Raw genomic sequence first — 25,824 nt, forward strand, 5'->3', positions numbered from 1 at the left:
TGAAACGGACACAAGCAGTATCCGTTCATCCAGAGTAATAACAAATATTGAATTACTGAAAATTAACTAATGAATTGTGGTTCAACAGAGTAAAAAAAAAAAAACTTCATAAAAATAAAATAACTTCAGTCAAGTGATTTCTGTAACTCAATGAGGCTTCTGCACCTCTCCACAGGTATTTTGGCCCAATCCTCATGAACAAACCACTCCAGCGATCTCAGGTTTGAAGAGTGCACGTTAAACTTTAGTCACAGGAACGTCAAGCTTCGTGGAGTTTTATAGCCTTTAACCACAATTCAAAAGTGGTCCACACATCAGGGGTGTCAGTGGTGTTCGGATAAAGTTCATCAGAGGATAAAGTCTAGGCTAGGTGAGGGGTTAGCCAAATAAATGTTCCAGCTATCTGGCACCAGAAATACTAATTTGTCTCATTCATGTTACCAGTGTTACACAGCACTTCACTTTTGCATTAAGCTGCCACCTGTCACACAAAACAGCTCCCCCAAAAAAGGTTTGGTGTTTTGGACAAAGTGAATGGTTGCCTGTAGGTCAGGGGTGTGAGACGTTTACACGGTGGGCCACATACAGCCCGCTTTGATCTTAAGTGGGCCGGACAACTGAAACGCTGCTTTCTGTCACTGTAAGTCACATATTTAACTGTTTTTCTACGCGATGAAGAAAAAGCTGCTGTGAGAAAGAAAGAGACCTGTCAGCACGACAAATTGGACTTACATTGTAAGAATTAAATGTGTAGAATTACAGAAAAGGTTCTCTTAGCTGATCGCCCAGACTGTCCAGTTTTTTGTCTTGTTATTTTTTAACTGTAGTCATAAAAAAACAAATTTCTTTAGTAGAAGGTGAAAAACAGAAACTTTTCTGTCATTTAATTGTTTATTGCTTAATGACTTTGTGTCGTATGAATGTTCATAAATTATAAGTCCAAAATTTCTGCTTGTGCTTGCTTGTGGTGTGCCATGGCTCTGCGCTACATGCAGACATTTCTGCATCTCTGCCATTCAAAGACACTTTGTATATAGTTTATTTTTAAATAACATTCAATACTGAACTGTACATTTTCAAGGAAGCAATTTTGTATTCAGTGTTTTTATAAAAGCCTTATTTTTATGCATTTACTAGGGAGAACACATATGAGGTTTTCCATTGTGGAGGACAAAAGGTTTGAAACTTGTCCAGACCTTAAAGCGCCTAATTGTTTGACACTCCTACTGTAGGGTTGTCAGAGCAAATAACTAAACTGCTAGTGCTGCTAGTGGTAAGCATATACTTGGCTTTGGTTCTCTGGATCGAAACTTCAATTCCATTCAATTTAATTTTATTTATACAGCGCCAAATCACAACAACAGTCGCCTCAAGGTGCTTTATATTGTAAGGTAGACCCTACAATAATGCAACAGAGAAAAACCCAACAATCATATGACCCCCAATGAGCAAGCACTTAGGCGACAGTGGGAAGGAAAAACTCCCTTTTAACAGGAAGAAATGTCCGGCAGAACCAGGCTCAGGGAGGGGCGGAGCCATCATCTGCGACCGGTCGGGGTGAGAGAAGGAAGACAGAATAAAAGACATGAAACTTGAAATGAGGATCCATTTTTTGAAGTGTTACCTTCTTTAGTCACAACTTTCTACAGGCAAACAGTCCACACAGCAGAACTAAAGTCAAAATACTTGCGATTGCCATGTTTCACAGCTCACTAACAGCATCTGATTGCTCGACTAGTTGATACTGCCCTCTGGTGGTGTGTTTTAGATCTTTTTTCCTCAAGAAACATTCCTAATTAGAGGCCACATTTCAAATGAGAGAGAGAGATCTTAATGATTTGCCTGGATACATTTAAAAGTGCAAAGTACAGCCGGAACTTCATTCACTACTGCTTCAACAAACTATGTTTAAAAAAAAACAAAAACAACTTATGTTAAACTATGTTTAATGTCCAGAAAGATTTTTAGGACATTAAATCACACGAGTTGATTCTTCAAATTTTTTGATTGCATAAATTAATTTTGAAATTCTGGTAGGAAAGGAGGGGTGTGTGACTTGAAAGATCTATGGGGGAACACAAAGGTTCCCTGGTCAGCTACTGGAACAGGATAAGGAACTGTAATCCACTGGAAGAGGTCAAATGTCACTGACCAAAAGCAATTCAAACCAAAGCCATATGATTGAACACAACATTTAAATGGGACTGCATTTAAATGTTTTATTTAATAATATAATATAATATGGGATGAAAATGTGGATTTGAATGATTTTGCCCCCTAACTGCTGTTTTACATAAAAACATCACTTATCACTGTTTCACTTACTGCAGTCTTGTCCTCTTCTTGCTTCTCCAAGTTGTCTTGTTGGGTGAGTGAAAGTCTTCGGTCTTTCTTCAGCCATGAATTTGGGTGGAGACCCCTACAGCCCATTAATGTCCCCCAGCTGACGGGTTCTTTGGGTGGGGAATTTTTGGGGCAAATCTCCTGCTCTGCATGTTCACTGGAGGCCAGTACAGAGCTGATGGTGAGGGGTGTAGAAGTGACAGCGGTGGAAAGAGATCCAGAGGAGGAGTTAGATGGCAGATACGTCTTTTTTGGGTAAAGGCCCCTTCTGGTTGCCCAGGTCTGGTCACCACTTAGGGAGTCTAGAGAATCAGGGGAGGAGCGGGTTGGTGCAGGGGAGGTGGGGGTGGATGAGAGGCTGGAGGAGCTGGCTTCCAACCCAGACTCACCTCCATACCTCCTATTTTGAACTCTAGAGTGCATTCTGGTGACTGTGTGGTTGCTAGGCTCCTTGGAAAGCTCTTCCTCACCGTCTTCATCCTCACCAGTGACACCATCTGTGCTAGCTGATGCGCATGGCCGAAACTTGGCCACATACGCTATAGCTGGCTCTGAACGCCGGCGCTGCATGTGCCGACCCTCTAGGGACAGCGACTCCAGGGTGGAAGAGGTGTCCACAATTGGTGCATCCTGCCTGGGGCTGGAGAGGTCTAGTTCCTGTCTTCTGTGTCTTCCCAGTGGATTGAGACGTGTTTCTGGTGCAGTATCCTGGTCGTAATCACTGAATGTGAGGATGGAGTCCAAGCTGCCTTGTAGGGGTTTAGGCTGGAGGCACCTTCTGTTGCAAAGGCCTGGTGAGCCACCACTGCTGTTGTCTAACTCATTCTCGAGACTGTCATAGGATGAATCGGTCAGAGGGTAAATCCAGGATTCTGATAATCCCCAGGAAAATTATGGATAATTGGATAAGAAGAAGAAAAGAGAAGGAGGACACACTATAAAAGATGTACGTAGGTGGGTGGAAAACAAGAAGCACAAACAATATTGTTAAATACTCTATGCAGTGATGTTTTTGTTTTCTGAGACCTTTATAGAAACCACAAAGTCCTTTGTTCTTGCTCTTTGACTGTCTGTGAAGACATTTGTTCACCTTTATCTTAATTCACCTTAATTTACCAAATCTGTACTTGCACTCCTCAGTGAAACTGGAATATACTTCTCGAAACTGAACAGAACTTTGTGAGAGCCACAGAGGGAGGAGAGTAATAATTGCTGAATATAAGACAGAGAGATACAATGTTACTAGCCTAACTTAAAACCTTTGTGAGCCTCTCACAAAAGCATCTTCATGTTGTTATTCAACAGTGCGCACACAGAGGTTAGCAACATCACAAAGCACTTCCATGTACTTTGTACAAAAATCTTTAGTATTTGATCATAAAATAAATAACATTACACGCCGAAACAGCTTTTAAAATACAGCTGTTAATGGAATTCGGATTAAAAGTGCTAGATAATGCTACAATACATTGTTCAGGTATCACTGAATGGGGTTTTTCAGAATCTTTTCTTTGACTTTAATAAATACCTGTAGACTCACATGGCATGCAGGAAAACCAACACAAGAGCACTGTGTGCTGACAGGTGTGCTCTTAAACACAGATTTCAGGTTTATATTAGCAGACTCATTTGTAATGAAGTAACTCTTCTTTGAATAAATATTTTGGTCTACCTGATCTAGTTTGGGCAAGCAAGGCAATCAGTGCTTGTCCAGTGAAATCTAAAAATAGACCTCAATTAAAAAGTACTAAGTAAAGGCAGTTTCTCTCCTTTCTTCTCAAACAGAACTATGCTTTGTTCTCAGGATGTTTGCATCTATCCTTTGAAATACTGTCATCTTGTGGCCACAATTAGTTATAGTCTTTTGAACATAGCACATCCCTCTTAGCAGTAACTTGATGATTGTCTGTAGCTGATTCATTTAGTGGACATCTGTAAATTGTAGCTACATCAAAATAACCTGGTTTACACTCCCTTAAATGGGCTCGGCACTCCTTCTTTAAATATTTATACCATGTCTATGTCATGAAGAACTTGTATGAGTATACAATGCATAAATGTATCAATTCAAATGCTATTAGACACACTTCATCCGTCAAATAATAGCACTCTTACCAATTAAGACTGTAGACATTTTAAACAAGCATTCAAGCATTCAGTGGCAACACAATGATTCAGGGTGATGAATTAGACATAAAGATAACAGAAAGTTAATTAAAGGCTCTCCAACTTGTGAGAGTTTAGCCTTGAGCAAACATTTGTCTCATTTGTTTGGGTACCTGTTCCCATCTCCTCACTGTTGAGTCTCTGTGGAGGCCCTCCGAACAGGGAGGAGGGATGCTCTCTGAGAATCTCCTGACAGTGTTCAATCATGAACTTCACCAACTCACAAACCTACAGGAAGAGAAAAGTGGATACTAAGCCAGTGTAGTAACATAGGTTGGAATGCCAGTTTTTCAAGGCTGCGTGAAAGCACTTTAAGCATTTACAGTAAGCCAATTATCTGAGCAGCTACTTGATGTTACAAAACTTCATACTATGTGGAACATTTCTCAGACTTTGCTCCGTTCCCGTCCCAAAAACAAGAAGTCAAACTGGTCAGAAATGAGAGCTTTCAGCCTCTATGAAGCAGACATTCCAGTAAGAAAACCTTGAAGGTGTTTAGTGTTACGCTGCTCTGACTAACACAAAAACAACTTTCAGTTGACTGTTTAATCAGCTTAATACGTTCTGTAACTCAACATATATAGACTTGAACGTGGGTTCATTTATCCTAGTCTCCATTAATAAGATTTTTTCCCCCAGACCAGCAGATCTCAGCCTGAAGTGGCAACGTCTCTGCTCTTTGTCACTGTTTTTGTTGTCTGCGGGTAAAAGTAATGTTTTCCTTGTCAGTGAACTGTGAAGCTGCTCAGACTGATTTATTTAATTATGTTGCACTGATCCTACGAGTCAAAGTCATCATAGGAGTTACAAACTCTGTCTGAGGTTTGGGTCAATTTGCAAAGCTGTTAAATTGATATTTCACCTTAGAGAAATATTTTTTGAGCAGGTCTTTGAGGAGGGATTCAGTATGGCACAATTGCATTCATTTAGCAAAACTTTGCTAAGAAAAATTCTGATGTGATGCTGTTGATCTTCCACACTCACCTTCTTGGTTCCTTCTCCCTCCACCTCAGGGCTACACGGCACTCCAGGTGGCCAGAGCATGCTGGGAGCAATGCACACTGACAGATTAAAAGTAGTCATTTGGTTCTCCTGGGCGTTGCCTTGGATACCGTGAAGAACAGCCAGCAGGTAGCGTAGCAGGAGTGCGTTCTCTTTGGGCAGCCGGCAAATCATCCTTCAGGGAGACAAAACAGCGATTGTGCAAAATGTGTTTTAGCTCCTGCGATTAATGTTCAAGCAGTACAGAGCATGTTGTATGTTACCTCTGTACATCTTGCACCTGCTCCTCCTCCTCCTCCTCTTCTTCCAGCACCTCCATCCAGTCTTCATGGAGCTCACAGCTCAACAAGCTGCCCGGGATGCTGCGCAGGAAATCCTGAAGACAAGCATGCAGCAACAGTAAAAGAAGAAAGAAGATATCAATCGTGAAAGGAACTATTTTTTTTTCCACATAAGAAACCCTTTTCAGAAAGGAATATACAACATTGTTGGTTCATTATGTTTTGCTCCTCCCTGATCCTGGTTGTGCCGGAGTTTCTTCCTGTTAAGATGGAGTTTTTCCTTCCCACTGTCACCAAGTGGCTCTCATATGGGGTCCTATGATTGTTGGGGTTTTCTCTTTATTATTGTCGGGTCTTTACAACATAAAGCATCTTAAGTTGACTGTTGTGATTTGGCACTAACGAGCTCAAGCCTTTATAACATTACATAATCATACATTCTGATTACAGTTCTGAAGAGTTCATACAGTTCATACATCCAATCCACGACAACCTGTTTCTCAACCGAATAATTGGGTTATTTTAGATCAAAAAGAGGACTGATCTGAAGTGTCAAACTTGGATCTCCAAGGGCCAAAACCATGCACTCTGAATATACTTAGAAGGAGTTTGCCACACACCAAACTCACAGCAACCAGTTTCAAAACCCTTTAAAAAAAAAGAAAAAAAAAGGGCCATTTAAGAAAATCACAATACATCCTGATGCAAAAAAAATAATGAAATTTTATTCTGATCTTGTGGATACATATCTACCTGTATCATCCTAAACCAGGGGTCTCAAACTCCAGTCCTTGAGGGCCGGTGTCCTGCAACTTTTCCATGTGTCCCTGTTGCAAAAACACCTGAATACAATTAGTAGGTCATTAGCAAGACTCTATAGAACCTGGCTGCATGCTGAGGTGGCAGTTCAGCCATTTGATTCATGTTACGGCAGCTCATAAGTGAATGAACATGGTGCAGTAAAAGTACTTTTAGAAGTACATTTTTCCAAACACTTATATTAACTTACATTTACTTGAGTAGGGTTAGGGTTTGCCACTTCAGCATGCAGTCAACTTCTATACTCTTGCTAATGACCTACTAATTTTATTCAGGTGTGTAGCAACAGGGACACATGGAAAAGTTTCAGGACACCGGCCCTGTGATGAATCTAACTGCACATTCAAATTAAACTTGTCTTCACATCTCTATCAGTTGAGATGTGAATACGTGATGGGGTAATAGAAACGTGGCTACTGTGCTGTAGTTGAGTTTCTCCTTTCAGTTTAGATACTTTTTGAGTTTTTCTTTCGTGCTAAATGGAGTTGAATTGAAACCATCACTATCGACTGCTTTGTTGTCAAGCTGTGTAAGCTAGCCTGTTAGCTTGTAGTCTCTGTGGAGATGACGCAGGCTACACGAGCACCGGTTGTATAGATGTAGGTAAGAACCTACAGGTGGTTTAGGGCAGCGGTCCCCAACCTTTTTTACCTCACGGACCGGTTTATGCCCGAGAATATTTTCACGGACCGGCCTTTAAGGTGTCGCCGATAAATACAACAAAATAAAACAAGTACCGGTACCGAAAAAAAGAAGATTTATTCATAACACACGTGAAAAGACCCAGGAAAACCGAGTTAACGATAAAAACGATAACAAAATAACACTGAAAACTGATAAAAACCCTGAAAACCATACATTTCACACCTGAGCCTCCACTCTCGCGGCCCGGTACCAAACGACTCACGGACTGGTACCGGTCCGAGGACCGGGGGTTGGGGACCGCTGGTTTAGGGCATTCTGCAAATTAATCATCCTTTAGTGAGTTGAGCGCCTTAGGAAACAAATCCACATTGTAATCTTGTGTGTGCCCGTTGGCTCATGTGACAATGTATTCAGTCCTGTGCTATGTTGTTGTTGCAACAGATAAATATTCCCAATTCTGAAATTGTGCAACAGCACAACAGTGAAAAACACATTCAGATTAATTGATGGTAGTGCATGTATGAAATGGAGCGTTTGTTCCTGAACCCAGTAGGTTCTGGTTGGTCTGTTTAAGTGGGAGTAAAAAAGTCCTCTTACATAAACTGACAATAGCCTGGCAAGAAATTATTCAGTGTTAATTGGAAATAACACTGAATGTGCTGCTGTGTGAAGACGTTGTCGAGTTTAAGCACTCATGCACAGAGGCTCTGTTATCCCTCCAGATTAAACAAGATTATAGTCCAGATTATATTAACAAGCGTACTATGCTCCTCTGCTATGAACAGGCTGTCCTGCAGCTGCGTACACTACAGAGATGCAGGAGAAGCTGATTAATGCTGTGTTAACAGATGTGGGTAAGTAAGCGTCAGAGATTCATGCACACAAAGAGCACACCATGGTGCTGTAAACCAATCTCCCACCTTAAAGACTCCAGCTATGATGAAGATGTGGTCTCGCGCCAGAGGAAGCTGAGATTCTCCAGCATCCAGAGCATCCCGCAGCTCCCTGACAGCTCGGGCGCCTGCCGGCCGACGGAAAATCCCACGCGTCCACGAACCCTCATGGTAGAGAAACGTCAACATGTCCTGTGAGAGAGAAGAGAAAAAATTGGAGAGGGCATCCTTTTTATTTCTTTAAAGGTACAGTGTGTAAAATCTCACCACTAGATGTCAGTAAATTGCAGATTGCAGTCAGCTGTTATTTCTCCCTTCCGAATTCAAGTGCATAATCCAGCCAGCCTGGTTGTTGTGGGACAAACAAGTCAGGCCCTGGTTCTCTAGTGAATGTACGGTATAAGTCCATCGTTTGCCCCAGCTATCAATATGCTGGTGTTCATTTCTATTCACTCTGAAGGAAGGTGCAGAACTTCGTAAAAGGAGTGCAGCCAATCCTTAAAAGTAAGCTCTGTGTAAGGAAAATAACAAACTTTATTGCACAAATCAAGTCCAAGGAATTGTCTTTAGACCTCTGAGACAGAATCAAGCCACAAATCTGGGGAAGTTCCCAATAAGCACAGTGGTCCCATCATCCATAAATGGAAGAAGTTTAGAATCAGCAAGACTCTTCTTAGATCTGGCCACTCTGAGAGATAAGGGTAGTAAAGCCTTAGTCAGGGAGGTGACCAAGAACTCGATGGTAACTCTGACAAAGCTCCAGCTCTGTGGAGAGAGGAGACCCGTCCAGGACAACAACCACTTCGGCGAGATGGAAGCACGTGACAGCCGACCAGAGTTTGCCAAAAGGCACCTGAAGGACTCTCAAACTATGAAAAACCAAATTCTCTGGTCTGATGAAGCAAGGATTGAACTCTTTAACCTGAATGCCAAGTGTCATGTCTGGAGGAAACCAGGCACTGCCCATCACCTGACCAATACCATCCCTAAAGTGAAGCACGGTGGTTTCAGTAACATGCTGTGGGAATGTTTTATAGCAGCAGGGTCAAGGCAAAGATGAATGCAGCAATGCACAGAGACATTCTGGATGATAACCTGCTTCAGAAAACCAGAGCACTCTGGACCTTGCACTGGGGAAAAGCTCCATCTTACAACAGGACAGCAACCTAAGCACACAGCCAATATAACAAAGGAGTGGCTTTGGGACCACTCTGTGAATGTCCTTGAGCGCCCGGCCAGAGCTCAGACTTGAATCCAATTGAACAACTCTGGAGAGCTCTGAAAATAGCTGTGTACTGACACTACCCATCCAACCTGATGGAGCTTGAGAGGTTCTGCAAAGAAGAATGGGAAAACTGCCCAAAAATAAGTGTGCCAAGATTGTAGCAACAGGTTAAGATTTCAGGTTTATATTTACATTCATGCTGATCTGTAAGATGTCAATAAAAACTTCCAGGACCCAAATGAAATGTGTGCTTTCTGTCACTCAGTGTGAACGCTCACCATGACTGGCTTTGGCAGAGTGTCCCCTGCACAAACGGAGCTGAGTGGCTGGCCGAACAAACAGCCTCGCGCAGTGCTGAGGGACAGCTCATTCAGGTTCGAGGAGGAGCCTCGCCAGAAGGCCCAGGCGATAAGCGAGCGCCTCCTTTTGAATGGCTTCCCAGAGAAATCTAAAGAGATGACAGCAGCCCAGAAAGCTGAAATTATAATGCTCTAATTTTTATTTTGAATTTCTTTGACACAGAATGGATGATTTTACCTGCGTGCTGTTGTGGTGGCTCAACAGGTCGAGGCTTGAGGATGAACTGAAACTGCTTGTACACCTGCAGCTGCTCCGCCTTCAGTCTGTCTGCAGGTGGAGCAGCAGCATCCCTGCCTCCTCCCTGAGAGTATCTCACATGACTCATGTGGATGCTGAAGGGAAACTCATGACCTAAGAGAGAGAGAAGAAGAGACAATAGTGCTGCCTGAAGGCTCAGTGTTGTTGCTATAAAACAAGATCACATTATGAGTGAGCACACACTCTCTCTGGAGCTACATCACACTCGTCTCCAGGGATGAAAGGTACTAGTGTGCCTAAAAAAACCCATCTCACCCCTGTGTCATGCCCATGAAGATCAAAAGAAAGAGAATCACACAGCTGGTTCAGGAAACAAACTAAATACAGAAAAACAACTGACAGTCTGTTCAACTAGTGTGCCCCAAGCTCACCTACCAATTAGAGGATAAGGGGCGTTGTCCCTTTTGGAGAGGACCCACAGCTGGAAGTCTTTGACATTTCCCTAAAAAAAGAAAATAAAAATAAAAATGAAGAGTCAAGGAGTCAGGAAAACAAAATACACAAAGCAGTCCTGAGAGAAAACCACAGCAGGCAGAGCAGAAATGTGACAAAGGATTGTATTCTTTTTGACTTTTCACATGCTGTTTGTGTTCACACAACCGTGGGGTAAGTAAGTAAACACTACTGAGCTTCACTGGCTTTTTGCAAGGTCGGGCACGGTCTCTTTCATCAGATGGCCAAAGTGAGTATGATAAAATAAGTAAAGAGCCACACACTGGACATTTGAATTGAAACATGACAACTTAATAATAATCAGAGGCGCGGTGCTGTGTATTAAGGTAAAAGAACACCGCTGATACTCAACTAAAAACAAGCACATGGCTAAACGTTGGATTGACTTTATGAATAAATAGTGTTTTTGGATTATTACTCACGATGATGCCAAACTGCTGCAGGGCCAGGCGGATCACCTCATTGGTGGAATCTGAGTTGCTGACTGGGATCGTTTTGGTCTAATTACAGGAAAAGCAGCACAGAAACACAGGAGATACTGATGAGGAGGACGAACACAGCATCACACTGCACTGCGAGTTGTAACAACACCCTACAGTTCTACCAGTATACACAAATAAACCAGCTGTAGGCCCAACAGTATAAGACTTACAAGAGCAAATGTATTGATTCCTTTCCCGTACACCCTCACAGGGATGGTTTTCGGTTCTTCTATCTCTTTTTCTTCTTTTATACGACTGGAGAGGAAATAGTACCTGTAAGAATAACTCTTTCTCTAACGCACACAGTAAATACGATACTTTGTTGACACATGAAGGAAGTGTACCTCTTAAGGAGGGCGAGCCATTTCTCCTTCTGTTCTGCTGAGCTGAAGAGAAGCACAAACATCAAAAGAGCATCATGCATCACTACAGTCTATGTGTGTGTGTTCATGTGCGTCAATGAGTCGGTCATAATACTAACTGTTTTGTTTTTTTAAGTACAGCAACTTGCAGCATTCTGTAGAATTTCAGGTTGTAGGGTGTATTTCAAAAGGAAATCCCTCCAAGGAAGCAAATTGTTCATGCAGGTCACAAAGTCAAGCTTAGCTAGAATCTCAGCCTACCAGATCAGCTGATCTCAGTCCCAGCCCTTTTGTACATCCACTTCGCGCAGGTAGGGTGTGATATTTAATTGCTTTAGTCTGCACACAGTTGCCGCAGATCTGCAAACCACTTTGCAACCCACTTTCACCCCAGAGCGTCTGATCTAAGTATCTGTTCTGTGGGTCTTGCTGATGCTCATGCCACGTGCAAAATGTACAAACTACTGCAGACGGCATTACTACTTAATCCATGACCATAAAACTTTTACAGCCACAGTACACCCTCTGCTTCACAATCTGTCGCTAACGTTCTCAACAACCACTTCTATGCCTGTCGTTAAGGCTCAGGTAGCTGCTGCAGTATTCTCCTGAACGATAGGTGTCGCTACACAGACAATACCAACACATAACCGCTGATATAGGAAAAGAGGGAATCCAAACTGGAAGCCAAGACATCGCAGAGTGCAGAAATAAGACCTAAACTGCGGCCCAGCAGTTGTGACGTCAAATTTGTCGCACAGCTCCAGGTGACAAGGGGTCAGCGGTGAGCATAAAAAACAGCCTTAGTCTTCCTTCAGTGATTCCTGCAATGACTTCAGGCAACGTGGTGTTACTTCTCTTGACAACATCAAGATGATGTCAAAACATAAAGGTGTTACCCTGTTTCTCTGTGCTAATGGGTTCTTCCGAGATTTCCTGGAGCAAAGCAACACTACAAAACATAGTCATTTAAACCCCACACCCCAAATTCTACAGATTCAAGTAAGTCCAAGACATTTTGACTAACCCTGCTAACAAACAGAAGAACAAAGAAAAAGTTTCACATATCTAACAGAAATTTTACTTGCCCTTTGGTTCTGTCCTAACCAAGCTGACATGATTCAGGGTGCATCAAATCCTGCTTTGTGGCTCAATCAGAGCCTCTCGGCCTATATTCTTACTCTGCTGTTCAAACTTCATCAGCTCCCTGGACATAGATAACATCGCCTGGCAACTGTGGCAAAGATCAGCATGTCTCTCTCTTCCATGACATGTGGAAGCTCAAAACAAACAGAACGCTAACGGCAAAAAAAGTCTCTTCTTCCACTATTCAAATGTTTAAATTGACGCTTTATATATATCTCATGAACCTCAGTTCACAATGAAATATTTTTACTTCTTATCATAAAAGCAGGAATCAGAACTTCCTTTTGAAAACGATGGATAGGAACAAGGCCTGATGTGTTAATGGTTGTGTGGTAGGACGTCACTGAGCTCTTATGCCTCATCCTGTCTGTTTTCTGTTCCTTTGGCATTTAAGGTCAAGTTTACAGCATCAGCAGCATATTTTCTGTGGAAACATAAACACCTTCACAGCTGCTGACGTGAGGCAGCGTCAGCGTGAACAAAGTTTGTACAAATGTCGTTTCTGGGTCAACCACATCAGAATGAGCCCATGTTAAGGACTTCTAAACACCTTGGTATAGAAAAATGTGTTAAAATAAGTACAATTCACCACCGTGTGTGTGAATATTTGTGTCCGTATGAGTGCAGCATGTGTGCAGTACTCCTGTGCATCTTTGTGTGTGATACCTAAAGGTAGCGACACAGTTGCAGGTGGGCCAACCCATTACAAAGCTCCTCTCTGGGTTTGTGCTGCCCTCACACACCTCGTCCATGCAGCCTGCTGTCCACATCTCACACACACGCACCTGGGCTTTCTGCTTGAAGTGGTTGGCTGACCTAGGAACAGAACACACACACACACCTTACACTCAAACCTTACACCCAGGCATTAACCTAATTACCGTGTGAAGGACAGGAAGAGCAGCCAAAATGTTCCTAATCTGCTTCACATAAAGAGAAGAATACACATACACACACACATGTTGGGTATTCATATCTTGTGGGGACATCTAATTAACATAATGCTTTCCCTAGCCCCTTAGCCAAAGCCTAACCCTTACCCTAAACCTAACATTTTGAGTCTCAAAAATGCCTTCAAACTTGTGGGGACTGGGATTTTGGTCCCCATAAGGGCTGTTGGTCCACAAGTATAGTAAACCTCCAATTTCTGGTCCCCACAAAGATATGAATACACACTCACACACACACACGCAAGCACACACACACTTGTGCTTACTTAGCTTTGGCAATCACCAAAATGTCAGTAAAGAGGAAGAGGTGTCTGTCCTGAGTCTGCATCCCCGTCTTTAACTGAGCATGTCCTTGGAGAAGAAACGACCTATCAGAACCAGTCAGGAAGGATTGGATCAGCGGACACGTCTCTGGACAAATGGGAACCAGGAAGCTTTCTCTGGAACATGAATAAATGGAACAAATTAACCTCAATACACTGTGACAATTTATGATACATCTCTTTCACTTAACCAATGGGGTTCTCTATGAGTTTGGTGGTTTTTCCAGCAGCCCTTCACAGTAAAAGCTTTGGCTCTGTTTAAACTAGAAGAACAGTAGCTTCTTCCTGCTCTGCTGCTATTCCAGCCAATAATATTAAATATTATGTGTTAATTGTCTGCTGTGGTTCAAAAGCGTGCAGTTTAGGTAATTACAGCAATGGCCAGGACCATCGGCAGTACATCAAAGATCACAAGCAAGCGATGGCCTTCAAGGACAAGCTGCTCAGTTACATGGCAGGCCCTCCCCAAATCACTTTACTCTATAAGTTTTACTCGATAAGAGTTGAAAGTAGCAATTGAACTAATAAACTCATCAAGGCAGTGCTGAGTTTAGAGATGATATCGTCCTTGGGGAAGATACTAAACCTCAAGCTGCCTTGAATGCATCACAGTGTGAGCGTGTGTGAAGGTTCTATAGGCAAAATAGAAGTGCTTAGCTGAAGTAGAGAAGCATTGTATAAGTTTCAATCCATTTACCAAGGGTAGAAATCCAAAGAAAAATAAAGAACACCAATTACAACAGTGAAATTCTCTCCATTTATGTCTTCTCACATTTAGTAATTTAATATAACTAAAGATCTTTACAAACAGAGCATATTTAAGCACTTTCACAAAGTGCTAACAAACTTATGTAGTAGCACTGTACTGTAATACTTTTGAACGATAACATTCAGAGTTCATATGTAGGTTTATAGCATTTTTGAAAGTTGAAATGATCTCAGCATATCAGTGAGTTATACTATCAGATGATAACACAGCATTAATTTACATGATGTTCTAAGTCACCTGTTAATCTTTCGAGGTACTCTCACAATAGTGTCACACTGTAGGACCCTACATGCTTCTTTTATATACAGTCTATCACTGCGATCCCATATAGAGTCCAAAAGTAATTAATGTTTGCTTTTATTCCCTTTTGAAATTAAATGTTATTTTTTTTATCTGATGGGAAAGGGAGTAGGAACCATTAATCGTACTTGTTATTAATCTCTGGCTCTCTTCCACAGCGTGTCTTTTATCCTGTCTTTGTTATCTCACCACAACCGGTTGCAGCAGATGGCCCCGCCCCTCCCTGAGCCTGGTTCTGCCAGAGGTTTCCTCCTGTTAAAAAGGAGTTTTTCCTTCCCACTGTCGCTAAAGTGCTAGCTCATAGGAGGTCACATGATTGTTGGGTTTGTCCTCTGTATGTATTATTATAGGGTCTACCTTACAATAAAAAGCACCTTGGGGTGACTGTTGTTGTGATTTGGCGCTGTATAAATAAAACTGAATTGAATAGAATATAAATATTGTACCTGAGACAAAAGAGCAAACAGCCTTCACCTGAAAGCTTCATGTCCCAGCAATGTTCTACTACAATAATTACTTTGATATGACCTGTGCTACCACTTCTTATTTAATAGAGTAACTTGTTTTTGAAGCAGCGTGACTCACTTATAATGCTAAGCAGCAGCTAACTCATTGGTCGAAACTTTTCTGTCTTGCAAGAAGATATTTGGAGGTTTACAACATTAGTTTATCTCAAAGCATCTTTGGTGATGATGTCCCTGTAGGTAATAAAAAAGAGTCAGCCTCTGCCTCTTAGGCCGAGAGGTTAGTCTCTCTGTTATTAGATTATTCACTTCAGATCTCTGTCTCTTTCTGGCATCCTTAATCACCCAACACAAGACAGCCTGCAAGTACATCAAAGCACTCTCCCTTATGTAAAGTTCACGGGAGTCACTGGTGAGTAGGGTGCGAGTTAAAGCTAAAGCTAAACAGTATTTGCATGCTTACAGTGAAGTACTCTGGAAGCCTGAGAAGAACTTTTTTAAAGTTTTATTGGTGAAATTTTTGTTTTTCCCTCACTGGTCTAGCCCTCTATTTATATAAAATTTGATTATTCACTTAGATAGTAGAAGATGAATAACATTCTCATGTCATAATGGTAAATATGATGGACAACAAAGGGTTAACAGTTAACATAACACCTGTAAAAAACAGCAATAATATGTATCCTGGATTGGTTTGAATGTAACTAAATCCAGTGGTGGAAGAAGTTTGGAGATCTGTTACTTAAAAGCACACATGACATAATAATAAAAGAAAAATGCTTATCACAATTACCCAGAGCTCCTAATAGTTATCATCTTTATCCAATATTTCAAACAAGGAACTCAACAAAATGCATTAAAATGATTATAAAAAGTCAACGGAAGAACAGTGACTTACTTGAAAATACTAATTAGTTACTAATTACTGATCACTTTTCCAAGAAAGTAATCTCATTACTTTACTGATTGCTTATTTTCAAAAGTAATTCGTTACTTAGTTACTTTTAAAAAACATGATACACAACCTGAATATGTAATAAAGTTATGGACCTTTCACCCCAGTTCTATTTTTTCTGCATAATCCATCATATAAAATTGAATCAAATGAAAAAGTCTCTTTTTAAAACTTGTTTTATTAGTTTTAATCTTTTAACTTTATGCACATTACATCAAGCAAACATTAAATTATATGCAACTGTCTCTGACTTGAAGAAATTTGTTTAACATTTAAACCTATTTTCTGCACATTCCAGCACATAAAATATTTTTTTTGTAACGCAGTGCTTACGAGAAGGTAACAGTAATCTAATTACGTTTTGCAATAGTAATCCCTTACTCGTTACTTGAAAAGTAATGCGTTACTGTAATCTGATTACTTTTCTTCTGCTATTTTCACAATATAAATTCCGATTCATATTAACTACTAATTAATTCTCAGTCATCTCACTTATACCTTTAATTGTTTCACATTTTATATGAAGCATTACTCAGTTCATATTAAGTGAAAAAAAAAAATAGGATGGAGACAAAAGTAGGTAGGTAATATAAGTTAGGAACATGAACCCTAATTAGTGAAAATGGTATTCATGTTACCCACCACACTTGTAACACACTTGACAAGTATTTAATATTCCTAAAATGTATTTGAGTAAAAACAGAGTTACACGATGAGATAAGTCATAAACAGTCATGTACTTAAGATGTTTTCTAGCCCCTGCTGCTGTATAAAGGAAGTGGATACCAGAATTAAAGAGCCCATTAAACTGCTTTACTACTGTGTGGCCCACTGCACACGTGCAGTGTTTCTAGTATGCACTTCCAAAAGACCATTTGCTTCATAAAACTTAATAATTTTTTCCAGGCCTTGGAAAGGTTTTATACACCCACACTGAATGCAATTATGTGCAAATCATTTAATCTACACTTAAAGTTCTGAAGCCCACTGTAAGTGGGTTTGTTGTTACACCACAAATGCATGTTAAAGCTCTGCAATTTAAAGACAAAAAGGATTTTATTTCCTCTCTTTCCTAACGCAAATTGTTATTTGAACAATTTGAAAAAAGGCTGAATGGTGCTGCTATCTCTCTTCATACACCTGTGCCAGCATCTCAGAAGTCCACTAATTAATCCTATTGTTCCAATGGGAACAAGAGTCTAGGTAGTAAAGGCACCCCGCCAAAAATCAGTCCTGTACCTTAAGTCCTGATAAACCTTAAATTCTTGAGTTTTTGTAAGGACCAAACAAGCAAAACATAATGTGTTAATTAGTGGGTTTCAGGACTGCTTTGAGCCTATTTGCGCTTTACCCTTTTTCCAGTCTTTATTTCATGCCAAGCAACCCTATGAGTAACTTAGAAATGGCATCATCACCAGCAGAGCAGCTCCACACCTACTGTGTACATTATTTACACACTCAGCGCTGTCTGCAGCACATTTAGTAGAGTAGTATCACAGCTACTCTGACACAGTGGAGTCAGGTGGTGTCTTCATGGTAACTTGCCGACTAGTTTTATAAAATTCTTTGTTGAAAATCAAATAAATAACCCCGTCATCTTCTCTTTTTATCTTTATTTATTATCACACAACATACCATATGAGCTCATACGTTGGTATCTGAATTGACCCACCTACTCTGCAGTTGGTGATTCTAAATTGGATATTGATGTGAGATGGATAAAGTGTATAAAGAAGTGTATGAATAAATGTTTACATGTGGTTTGTCTAAAGGTGCTTTGAGTGGTCACTGGAAATGTGCTATAGAAATGCCAGTCCCTATAAATGTATGTGCTAAAATGTAGAGCTACAGTTGCTTTATAGTTTGCTCACCAAGGGCATGAATGTCATGACAATTTTGGCCTTTTAATCATTTCTTTAAACGGTTCCTGTTGAAGAGTGGACTGATTGTACAGCATACATATTTAATGATTTGTCAAAACTTTGCAAAAGTCTGGGAGAAGTCCCAAACTGTCATCCTCAGAGAGAGGAAGGGAGGAAATTGGTTAAGATTGGTTAAGATCAGGGGTCCCCAACTCCAGGCCTCGAGGGGCGGTGTCCTGCAGGTTTTAGATCTCACCCTGCGTCTACACACCTGAATCAAATGATTAGTTCATTACCAGGCCTCTGGAGAACTTCAAGACATGTTGAGGAGATAATTTAGCCATTTGAATCAGCTGTGTTGGATCACGGACACATCTAAAAACTGCAGGACACCGGCCCTCGAGGCCTGGAGTTGGGGACCCCTGGTTAAGATGTTCAGCAACAACCCATGAACTACCAAGGCTTAAGCCTGCCATGAACTGGAAACTGCTGGAACACCAGTGTTATTGTCCACAGTGAAGCGACTTCTATAACACCATGGACTGAAAGGGTGCCTACAAAGACAGGAGCCCCTGGTCCAAAGTTGACACTTCCAAGCTCGAGTAAAATTTCAGCTTCCAATTAGGGCAAGACAAATGTCTCTGATGAAAGGTTTTATGGTCAGATGAACAGACGTAACGCTTTCAAACATAAGAGTGTTGTGCCAGCTGCCAAGCATGTTGGTAGTGGCGTCATGCTCTGGGGCTGTTTTGCTGCAAATGGTACTGGTACAGTGCACAAAGTAAATCAAACAGTGTAAAGGGATGAGTCTACCTAAAATTTCTTCAACTTCACTTCAAACCAAGAGCCAGACAGTTGAAACTTGGAGACAACTGGGTTTTACAATAAGGCATCCTGAATACACACAGAAACTGGTTTTGGAATAGATAAAGCAATCAAACATTTCAATTGGCCTTATCAAATCCCTGATCCCAACCCTACTGATGTATAAGTATGCTTAAATGCTGGGTCCATGCCAGGAAACCAACTAATTTAAATTAATTTCAATTTTCTTGGCAGAATGGTAAAAAGTTAAAGGAATATTTTCTTAATCAGAGTATAACATCAAGTCAAACTTTGGGATAGACTTCTGGTCAGTTAAATAGCAGAGGGGGTTGTTGATCAGTTTCAGGTGTGTCGGTGTTAATAAAATGAATCACAGGGGCACCAGAGGGGGAACAATGAGACAACCCCAAAAACAGGAATGGTTTTACAGCTGGAGACCACTGACCTTTTTTCCCCTCCTCATCTTATGTGACTGTGGTTTTTTTTAACCAGTTCTGCATTTAGCTAGGTTCAGTGTCACTACTGCTACCATGAGGTAATACCTGGACCCTACAGAGGTTACACAGTTAGACCCATTAATCAGTTTCACTCAAAGCACATGTGACAGATGTGAAAGGTCCTGGAGAAGCTGTGGAGAATGTTATGCTGCCAGTAACATTGTTCAGCATGACCAGTTTGGTGGTGGTCAGTGATGGTCTGGAGAGGTGTATCCATGGAGGGATGCATGGACCTCTGCAGGCTGGGTAACGACACCCTCTCTACCATTAGGTATTAGAATGAAATCCTTGGGCCAGTGATGCTGGGTTCCTCCTAGTGTATGACAATGCCTGGCCTCATATGATAAGAGCATGCAGGGAGTTCCTGCAGGATGAAGGAATTGATACCACTGACTGGCTGCCTTGCTTGGGCTAAATCCAGTAGAACACCTCTGGGACATGATGTTTCGGTCCACCTGGAGCTGCTAGATTGCACCTCAGACTGTCCAGGAGTTCAGTGATGTCCTGGTCCAGATCTGGGAGGAGATCCTCCAGGAACATCTGTCGTCTCATTAACTCAGCTGTCAGGCATGTGCACAAGCACATGGGACACACAAACTACTGAGTATCATTTTGAGTTGCTGCAATGAAATTCTGGCAAAAACAGATTAGCCTGCCACTTCTTTTTTCATTTTGATTATCAGAGTTTTCTTTGAATTTCCACCAAACGATCTGCCATCCTTTCGTTTCTAACACATTTCCCAGTCCACATGTCCAGCGTGATTCCCCCCCCACAGACATCTGATGTGTTCTTTTATTTTTTTGTGCAGTATATATGTGGATTAAAGAAAAACCAAAATAATCCTTGACAAAGAACAGTTCAAAGAAAACATTAAAAGCCCAAAATTACCATGACATTTATGCCTTTGATTAGTGTATTTAACCGTCTACAAGTGGTGAATTTGTTGGATTTAGACAAAATCACAGTGAAACTGGGAAACATGCTAAGAAGGTGTGAACCAGCTACTATTAGGTTTTAATGGTCACCACTGTTGAACTTGAGACCACTTTAAAGTGAAGGAATTTGAAAAGTGAGTCACATCAGTGTGATTCAGATTTGATTGACTTTACAGGACATAAAATACAAACCGCTCAAAACTAAGGAATAAATAAAGTCTACAGTCTGAGGAGTCACTGCCGAGCCCCACCCTCTGCGGGAGCTTTTTAACAAGGTTTTCTTCTTCACTTTCCCAGTGCATATGTTCAAAGACAGACGCTATTAATAGACACCTGATCCTCTGATAAGTATGGCAACAGGAGGATTAGCTATCCTAACAGATCCAACACCTCACTCAGGGCGCGTGTGTGTGTGCACGTGTGTGAGAGTGTGGCTTCAGAGTTTCGTCAGTGGCCTGAGCTACAAGACCTGCAAGAGGGCTTCTGAGAGGGTTGTATGTGACTCACTCACCCTACTTTGGAGACACTAAATCTATCTCTGCTCAAAGACTTTCAACCTCAAGTGTTTCCGATGGCCAGTGTCTTTACGGTTCTTTGTCAAAAGGTGTCTACAAAGGTTTAAAAAACAAGGCTAACAACTAAATTGCATTAGTATAATTTTAGACTTCTTATATTTAACTTACAATTAAATCTGTTAACTATCAAGTCAGGTGGTTGTTGCTTTAAATCACAAACACTGTGACATACAGGTGCTGCATAATTAAGATCATTTGGTGGCTACAGTAACTTCAAGCAGCTTTATAGTGAAAAGTAAATGAAACATAGATACCAGAGTCAGCCTGACGATGTCTTTTACAGTACCTGGAGAGAGTCTTGGACCTGGTTAGAGCCTTGGTGATGACCAGAGATGGGGCGGACTGACGCCGGTAACTCTGAGACTTTGTGCGCTAAACAAAAGCAAAAGAGAAAGATGGCTGATGAAGTGGGAGGAAAACATTGCTAATATTAAAATTGCATTATTAATGCAAAGCTACAAAACTTGATATGCAATATTTTTTTCACATTTTTACTGTGACATTCATACCATATGGCATCCATCAAAGATAAATTTGTTAATCAAAATTATGATTGTGTATGGTATATGGAGCTTTGGTGTTTCTGATTGGCTGGTAAGAGAATCAGAGCTCACAAGAAATGAGAATGGTAAAAAAAAATAGCAATGGTGGAAAAAGTATCTTAAGAACAATTGCGACGTTGTCTGCCACAAAAAAGAGACATGCTTGTCAGCCTCGATAATCTACCTAAATAATGTCATTTAAAGTCTCGGTTTAGTACTGCAACTCACACAATATTTGACCACTTGAGTGCTTACTGAGAGTTGGACTTGATGCTTATGTGATGTTTACACTCTCCTCATTGTTATGCAAGTGTCCGACTGTTCAACACATTCATCACAGCATCAGGGCTGACTATGGCCTCCGAAAGGACAGGGACAGCAGAACTGAAGCAAGAAGCTTAAAACACAGAGGAATGCCAGAGCATTTCACAGGCCGTACTAATGTCAGTACTCAGCAGCCTCTGTTTGTTTTTGCCATGACAGTTCTGACCTTTCTCACATGTTAGTAAAAACCCAGTGTGTAGAAAAACGAAATTTTTCATGCTACCTTCCTACTTTCACTTGCTTGGCACCATGTTGATATCCTGTTTTTCTTTACAGGATCTGATTACCCAGGTTTCCCACATAAGGATAATTAAAGTTTCATTGAATCTAATTGTAGAAGGATTTGTTAGCATGAAGCAGGGCTACAAACAAACATTACATAACTACAGTTCTTTCACTGGGTGTCAGAATACCACACTGACTAACACAATCAGCTAATACATTGATCAGTGGTTTTTGGACTGGTTAAGTGGGTTAAGGTAGTCTTTTGTTTTGTGTAGTTATTACATGTAAGTCATAAATGTGTGAAAAGTGTGAAAGCACATTTTAAAGATAACAAGCTCTTAATTGTGCTAGCAGTTCCATCATTCTGTCTACTGCTAATGTCAGCAGGCTAAGAGGTTACAGAGGTTACACTGACCATAATTAGCTCGTCATTAGTGGTATTTATCATGTATGAAACTTTTCATATACATACATAAATCTGTCTCAGAAACGACTGTGAGCAGCATATTTAGCTAAAAGTGCAGTCAGGTTGCATTTTGGTGACTGTGAAAATTTTAAAGAATGGTGCAACTGTGTTAACTGCAATAACTTTTGGGGATAACGCCGCTAAATTAGCCTAACATCAATATTGGCTGTTTGAGCCATTGGCTTATTTCAAATAAGAAGACATCTATCAGTAGTAGTCGCAAGTTCTTCTGTTGTGGTGCCTTAATGTGTCTACATGTTTGAAGAAAGTGTACTTATTAGTTTAGCAGTTAATTTATAATGGTTTGTTTCCCTGACAATCAAAGGCAACGTGCTAGCAGATTAGCTTACTAGCTATAGTGCAAGCTTGGTCATGTGACCTTTCCTGGCAGGTTGTAGGATTCATCCTCTGGGGACCACGAAATATGATTTCGTGTTAATTCATGATGTCACTCTGTCCAAACACTAACCTTAAAATTCTAAATGTGGGAAAACCTCAGTCCGTCTTCATCCTACATCCACCATGCACGTCGACACATTTTTCTCAATGTAACAACATTGATTTAGCTAGGTCACAGGCTGCTGAAACATTCCTTGCACTCCAGTTACAATATTACAATGTTACCTTTCAGTCCTAAAAATACACTAATGTTAGCTTCCGTGGAGATGTGGGTTTACTGTGAGAAACAGCAACTATAAAACCCCCAAATTTGTCTAATATTATTGACTGTATGAAAACAAGAAGTAGCCTAAAGAGGAAAGGCAATTATAAAAAGAGTTTAAAAAATTAACTGTAGTGATGATGAACTCACTAGTGTAACAGGACAATTGCTCATGCAGCTTTCTGCCCTTTCCACCAGGATTTATAGTATTTACACGAACCGTTTTACATATACCGACACTGTGTTTCTGCATTTTTGACTCAGCACATTCATCAAGCTGAAGCTGATGTGTAACAGTTATCACTAAACCAAGGACAGAGCGCTGGTTGTGCAGTGAAGGAAGAATTTGTACATAACCACGACTTTTTACAGCTACTGCAGAGAAGAATCGCTGGGAAAAATTACGTTCAATGAATGGAACAATATGTATACCTATAATAATTAACAGCTATTTTCATTACTGATCTAATTAACTGATAGGTTATTTTTAGTGGTCGCAGTAATGCTCTCACAAAGACAACCATAATATTATGTAATTGTGGTTCATTGAACACAACAGTCTGATATTTGATGGGTAACAGTTTAATTATTTCCACTTTTCTGTCTTCTCCTCACTTCAGTATGCTATAAAGGATTAAAAAAGCTTTAAATAAATGAAGTGATGTTTGGTGTGTTACAGGGCAGTGCGCCTAAGGAAATAGCTCTGAAAAAAGGAGAACACTATATTTGGTGTGTGTATAATATCATCATTATTAACTTTTAAAAATGTGTTAATCTGTGATATGAATTCTCCGCCGTCTGCCTTTTGTCTTATTTTCTGCAAGTAAACTTCCACTCATTTATCGGATAATTACCACCACAAAGAGTCACAAAGTAGTGACACTCTGAGTCTAACTGTCAGCAGGATAGTTTTAGACCATCAGCTTATGAAATACAAAGTGGCATAACAAACACTATAAAACAGTCAAATTCTGTCTGCATGATATAAAGCTGCAATTCTTCACAGTTTTTATCTTTAAAAACTAAAACAAACAAACAATTGATGCTTTTTACTCCGACATAAACTTGAATGACTAGCTGATGATCAGAATAGATTAGCTGTGGACTGACAGCTACTGATTATTTTTTTAACAAGTGTATGAAGTAGTTGGCCTGCACAAAGAGTAAATGTGAAGTGTATACAAGACACAACATTTGAACACCTCTTTAACTCATATGCACCATTTAAATGCCACAATTATCTAAACAAATATGACATTTTAAGTGTTTATTTTGTCAACAAGGCCATGACTAAAATTTACGTCTATAAATCTATTCATTCTATAAGTTCATGTATTAATGTCTGCATTAAGAAGTTATGCATTAAAGAGTTTTGATTACTTAATAAGTAAAATAAATACATTAAAATAAGTTAAAAAGTTAATTTACTCTTCTTATGACCCATGAGATAAAAAGAAAATTACAATCAGAAAAGGGGCAGAATATCTTGAGATGATGTATTAATGACATAACAGGCTACCAACGTTAATAATCAGTAGGTTATTAAAACAGTTTGATGACACACTTTGTTTAGATCAGTGTTTTACTGGAGCTTGAAGACACTCATTAGTTTACAACCTTGATTTATTTTTAATCCTATAAATTGACTTCCTGTAGAACTGCAAAACTATCACTGTCAAAATTTCCCAAAAGCTGCTTCGGCTCTTTGAACACCTGTGACTCTGATCTAACCTCTCAGCCGACACACTCATTCATAAAGTGAGCAGGCTGTCCCTCTCCACACGACGTAATTAGACGGAAATTAACTAGAAGGAAGCCTGTCTTTACTTTCAAAAGGGCAGAACTGTCTGCTAATGTGAGTGAAATCGTAGACTCTTACGCGCAAACGTACCCGTTTGTGTTCCTGCAGCGCGCCGCCTCGGCTGAGGCTGTCCTGTTGCTGCTGTGGAGACATGTTGTCCATCCAGCCTCCAGACGCTCTCCGGCTCACTGTCCAGCTGTCCTCGGGTGATGCAGGGGTGAAAGAAATCCCATTAATAACCTCCGACTCCGGAAGATACGAACCATTTCACCACAAGCTAAAAACTTGTTTGCGATTAGATCGCGTGAAGGAAAAACTACACGAAGGAAATTTAATATTAAAAAAAGAAACAAAGAAGGAAAAAACGTCGGGAAGAAAACAAGCTCAGGTCTCGTCTATCTCTTTGCCATCAACGAATAGCCGTGCTCATGCGCCTCCTGTCTAGATTATCAGTTGCTGTGCCACTTCTTAAGGCGTCTTTACGCATAGAACGGAGGCGGCGCCATAACGCTGCAAAAAATAGGTCCACCTATTTTTAACCAAACTGTTCCATTCACTCAGCGAACAATCAGATTTACCCTAAAACAAACAATGCTAAAGGTAAGATAAGCTGTTTGCTTAGGGGATCAGCTTGTTTCGAGAATTCTACAGGAATTCAGCAAGTGGGCCAATGAAGTTTCATTACTCAAGCAAACAGCATTAGAAAAAAAGTCCCGTTATCTTAACTACTGTCAGCTCGTTACTGTGTGCTGAACGAGATCTCTATAAATGAGTTTATGTGTTAGATTGGACTCTTGTTAAATCAAGTGACACAATTACCTCATTATCTAATCTGAAGTTAAATCAAAGTGTAACAGTCTGAAGACCTAACGTGCATCTTTTCAGAAACATCCAAAACCCATTCAGTGACACCT

At 40.5% G+C, this 25,824-nt stretch overlaps 1 protein-coding gene across 1 annotated transcript in view; it reads right to left on the reverse strand.

Moving 5' to 3' along the window:
* Positions 1-25,395, reverse strand: part of LOC100707258 (rho GTPase-activating protein 20) — a 29,074-nt gene extending 3,679 nt beyond the window's left edge. The window contains exons 1-15 of the mRNA XM_003440909.5: positions 25,001-25,395; positions 21,178-21,263; positions 13,652-13,825; positions 13,102-13,251; positions 11,272-11,313; positions 11,098-11,182; positions 10,868-10,945; positions 10,368-10,434; positions 9,912-10,085; positions 9,653-9,822; positions 8,177-8,341; positions 5,775-5,887; positions 5,494-5,686; positions 4,623-4,737; positions 2,326-3,215 (exon numbers count right to left, since the gene is read on the reverse strand). Coding sequence (XP_003440957.2) covers positions 2,326-3,215; positions 4,623-4,737; positions 5,494-5,686; positions 5,775-5,887; positions 8,177-8,341; positions 9,653-9,822; positions 9,912-10,085; positions 10,368-10,434; positions 10,868-10,945; positions 11,098-11,182; positions 11,272-11,313; positions 13,102-13,251; positions 13,652-13,825; positions 21,178-21,263; positions 25,001-25,072 — 2,574 coding nt within the window. The 5' untranslated portion in view covers positions 25,073-25,395. The remainder of the gene's footprint in view (positions 1-2,325; positions 3,216-4,622; positions 4,738-5,493; positions 5,687-5,774; positions 5,888-8,176; positions 8,342-9,652; positions 9,823-9,911; positions 10,086-10,367; positions 10,435-10,867; positions 10,946-11,097; positions 11,183-11,271; positions 11,314-13,101; positions 13,252-13,651; positions 13,826-21,177; positions 21,264-25,000) is intronic.
* Positions 25,396-25,824: the final 429 nt, after the last annotated feature.

This window comes from Oreochromis niloticus, linkage group LG23, assembly GCF_001858045.2.
Source record: "Oreochromis niloticus isolate F11D_XX linkage group LG23, O_niloticus_UMD_NMBU, whole genome shotgun sequence".
Classification (NCBI taxonomy): Eukaryota; Metazoa; Chordata; class Actinopteri; order Cichliformes; family Cichlidae; genus Oreochromis; species Oreochromis niloticus.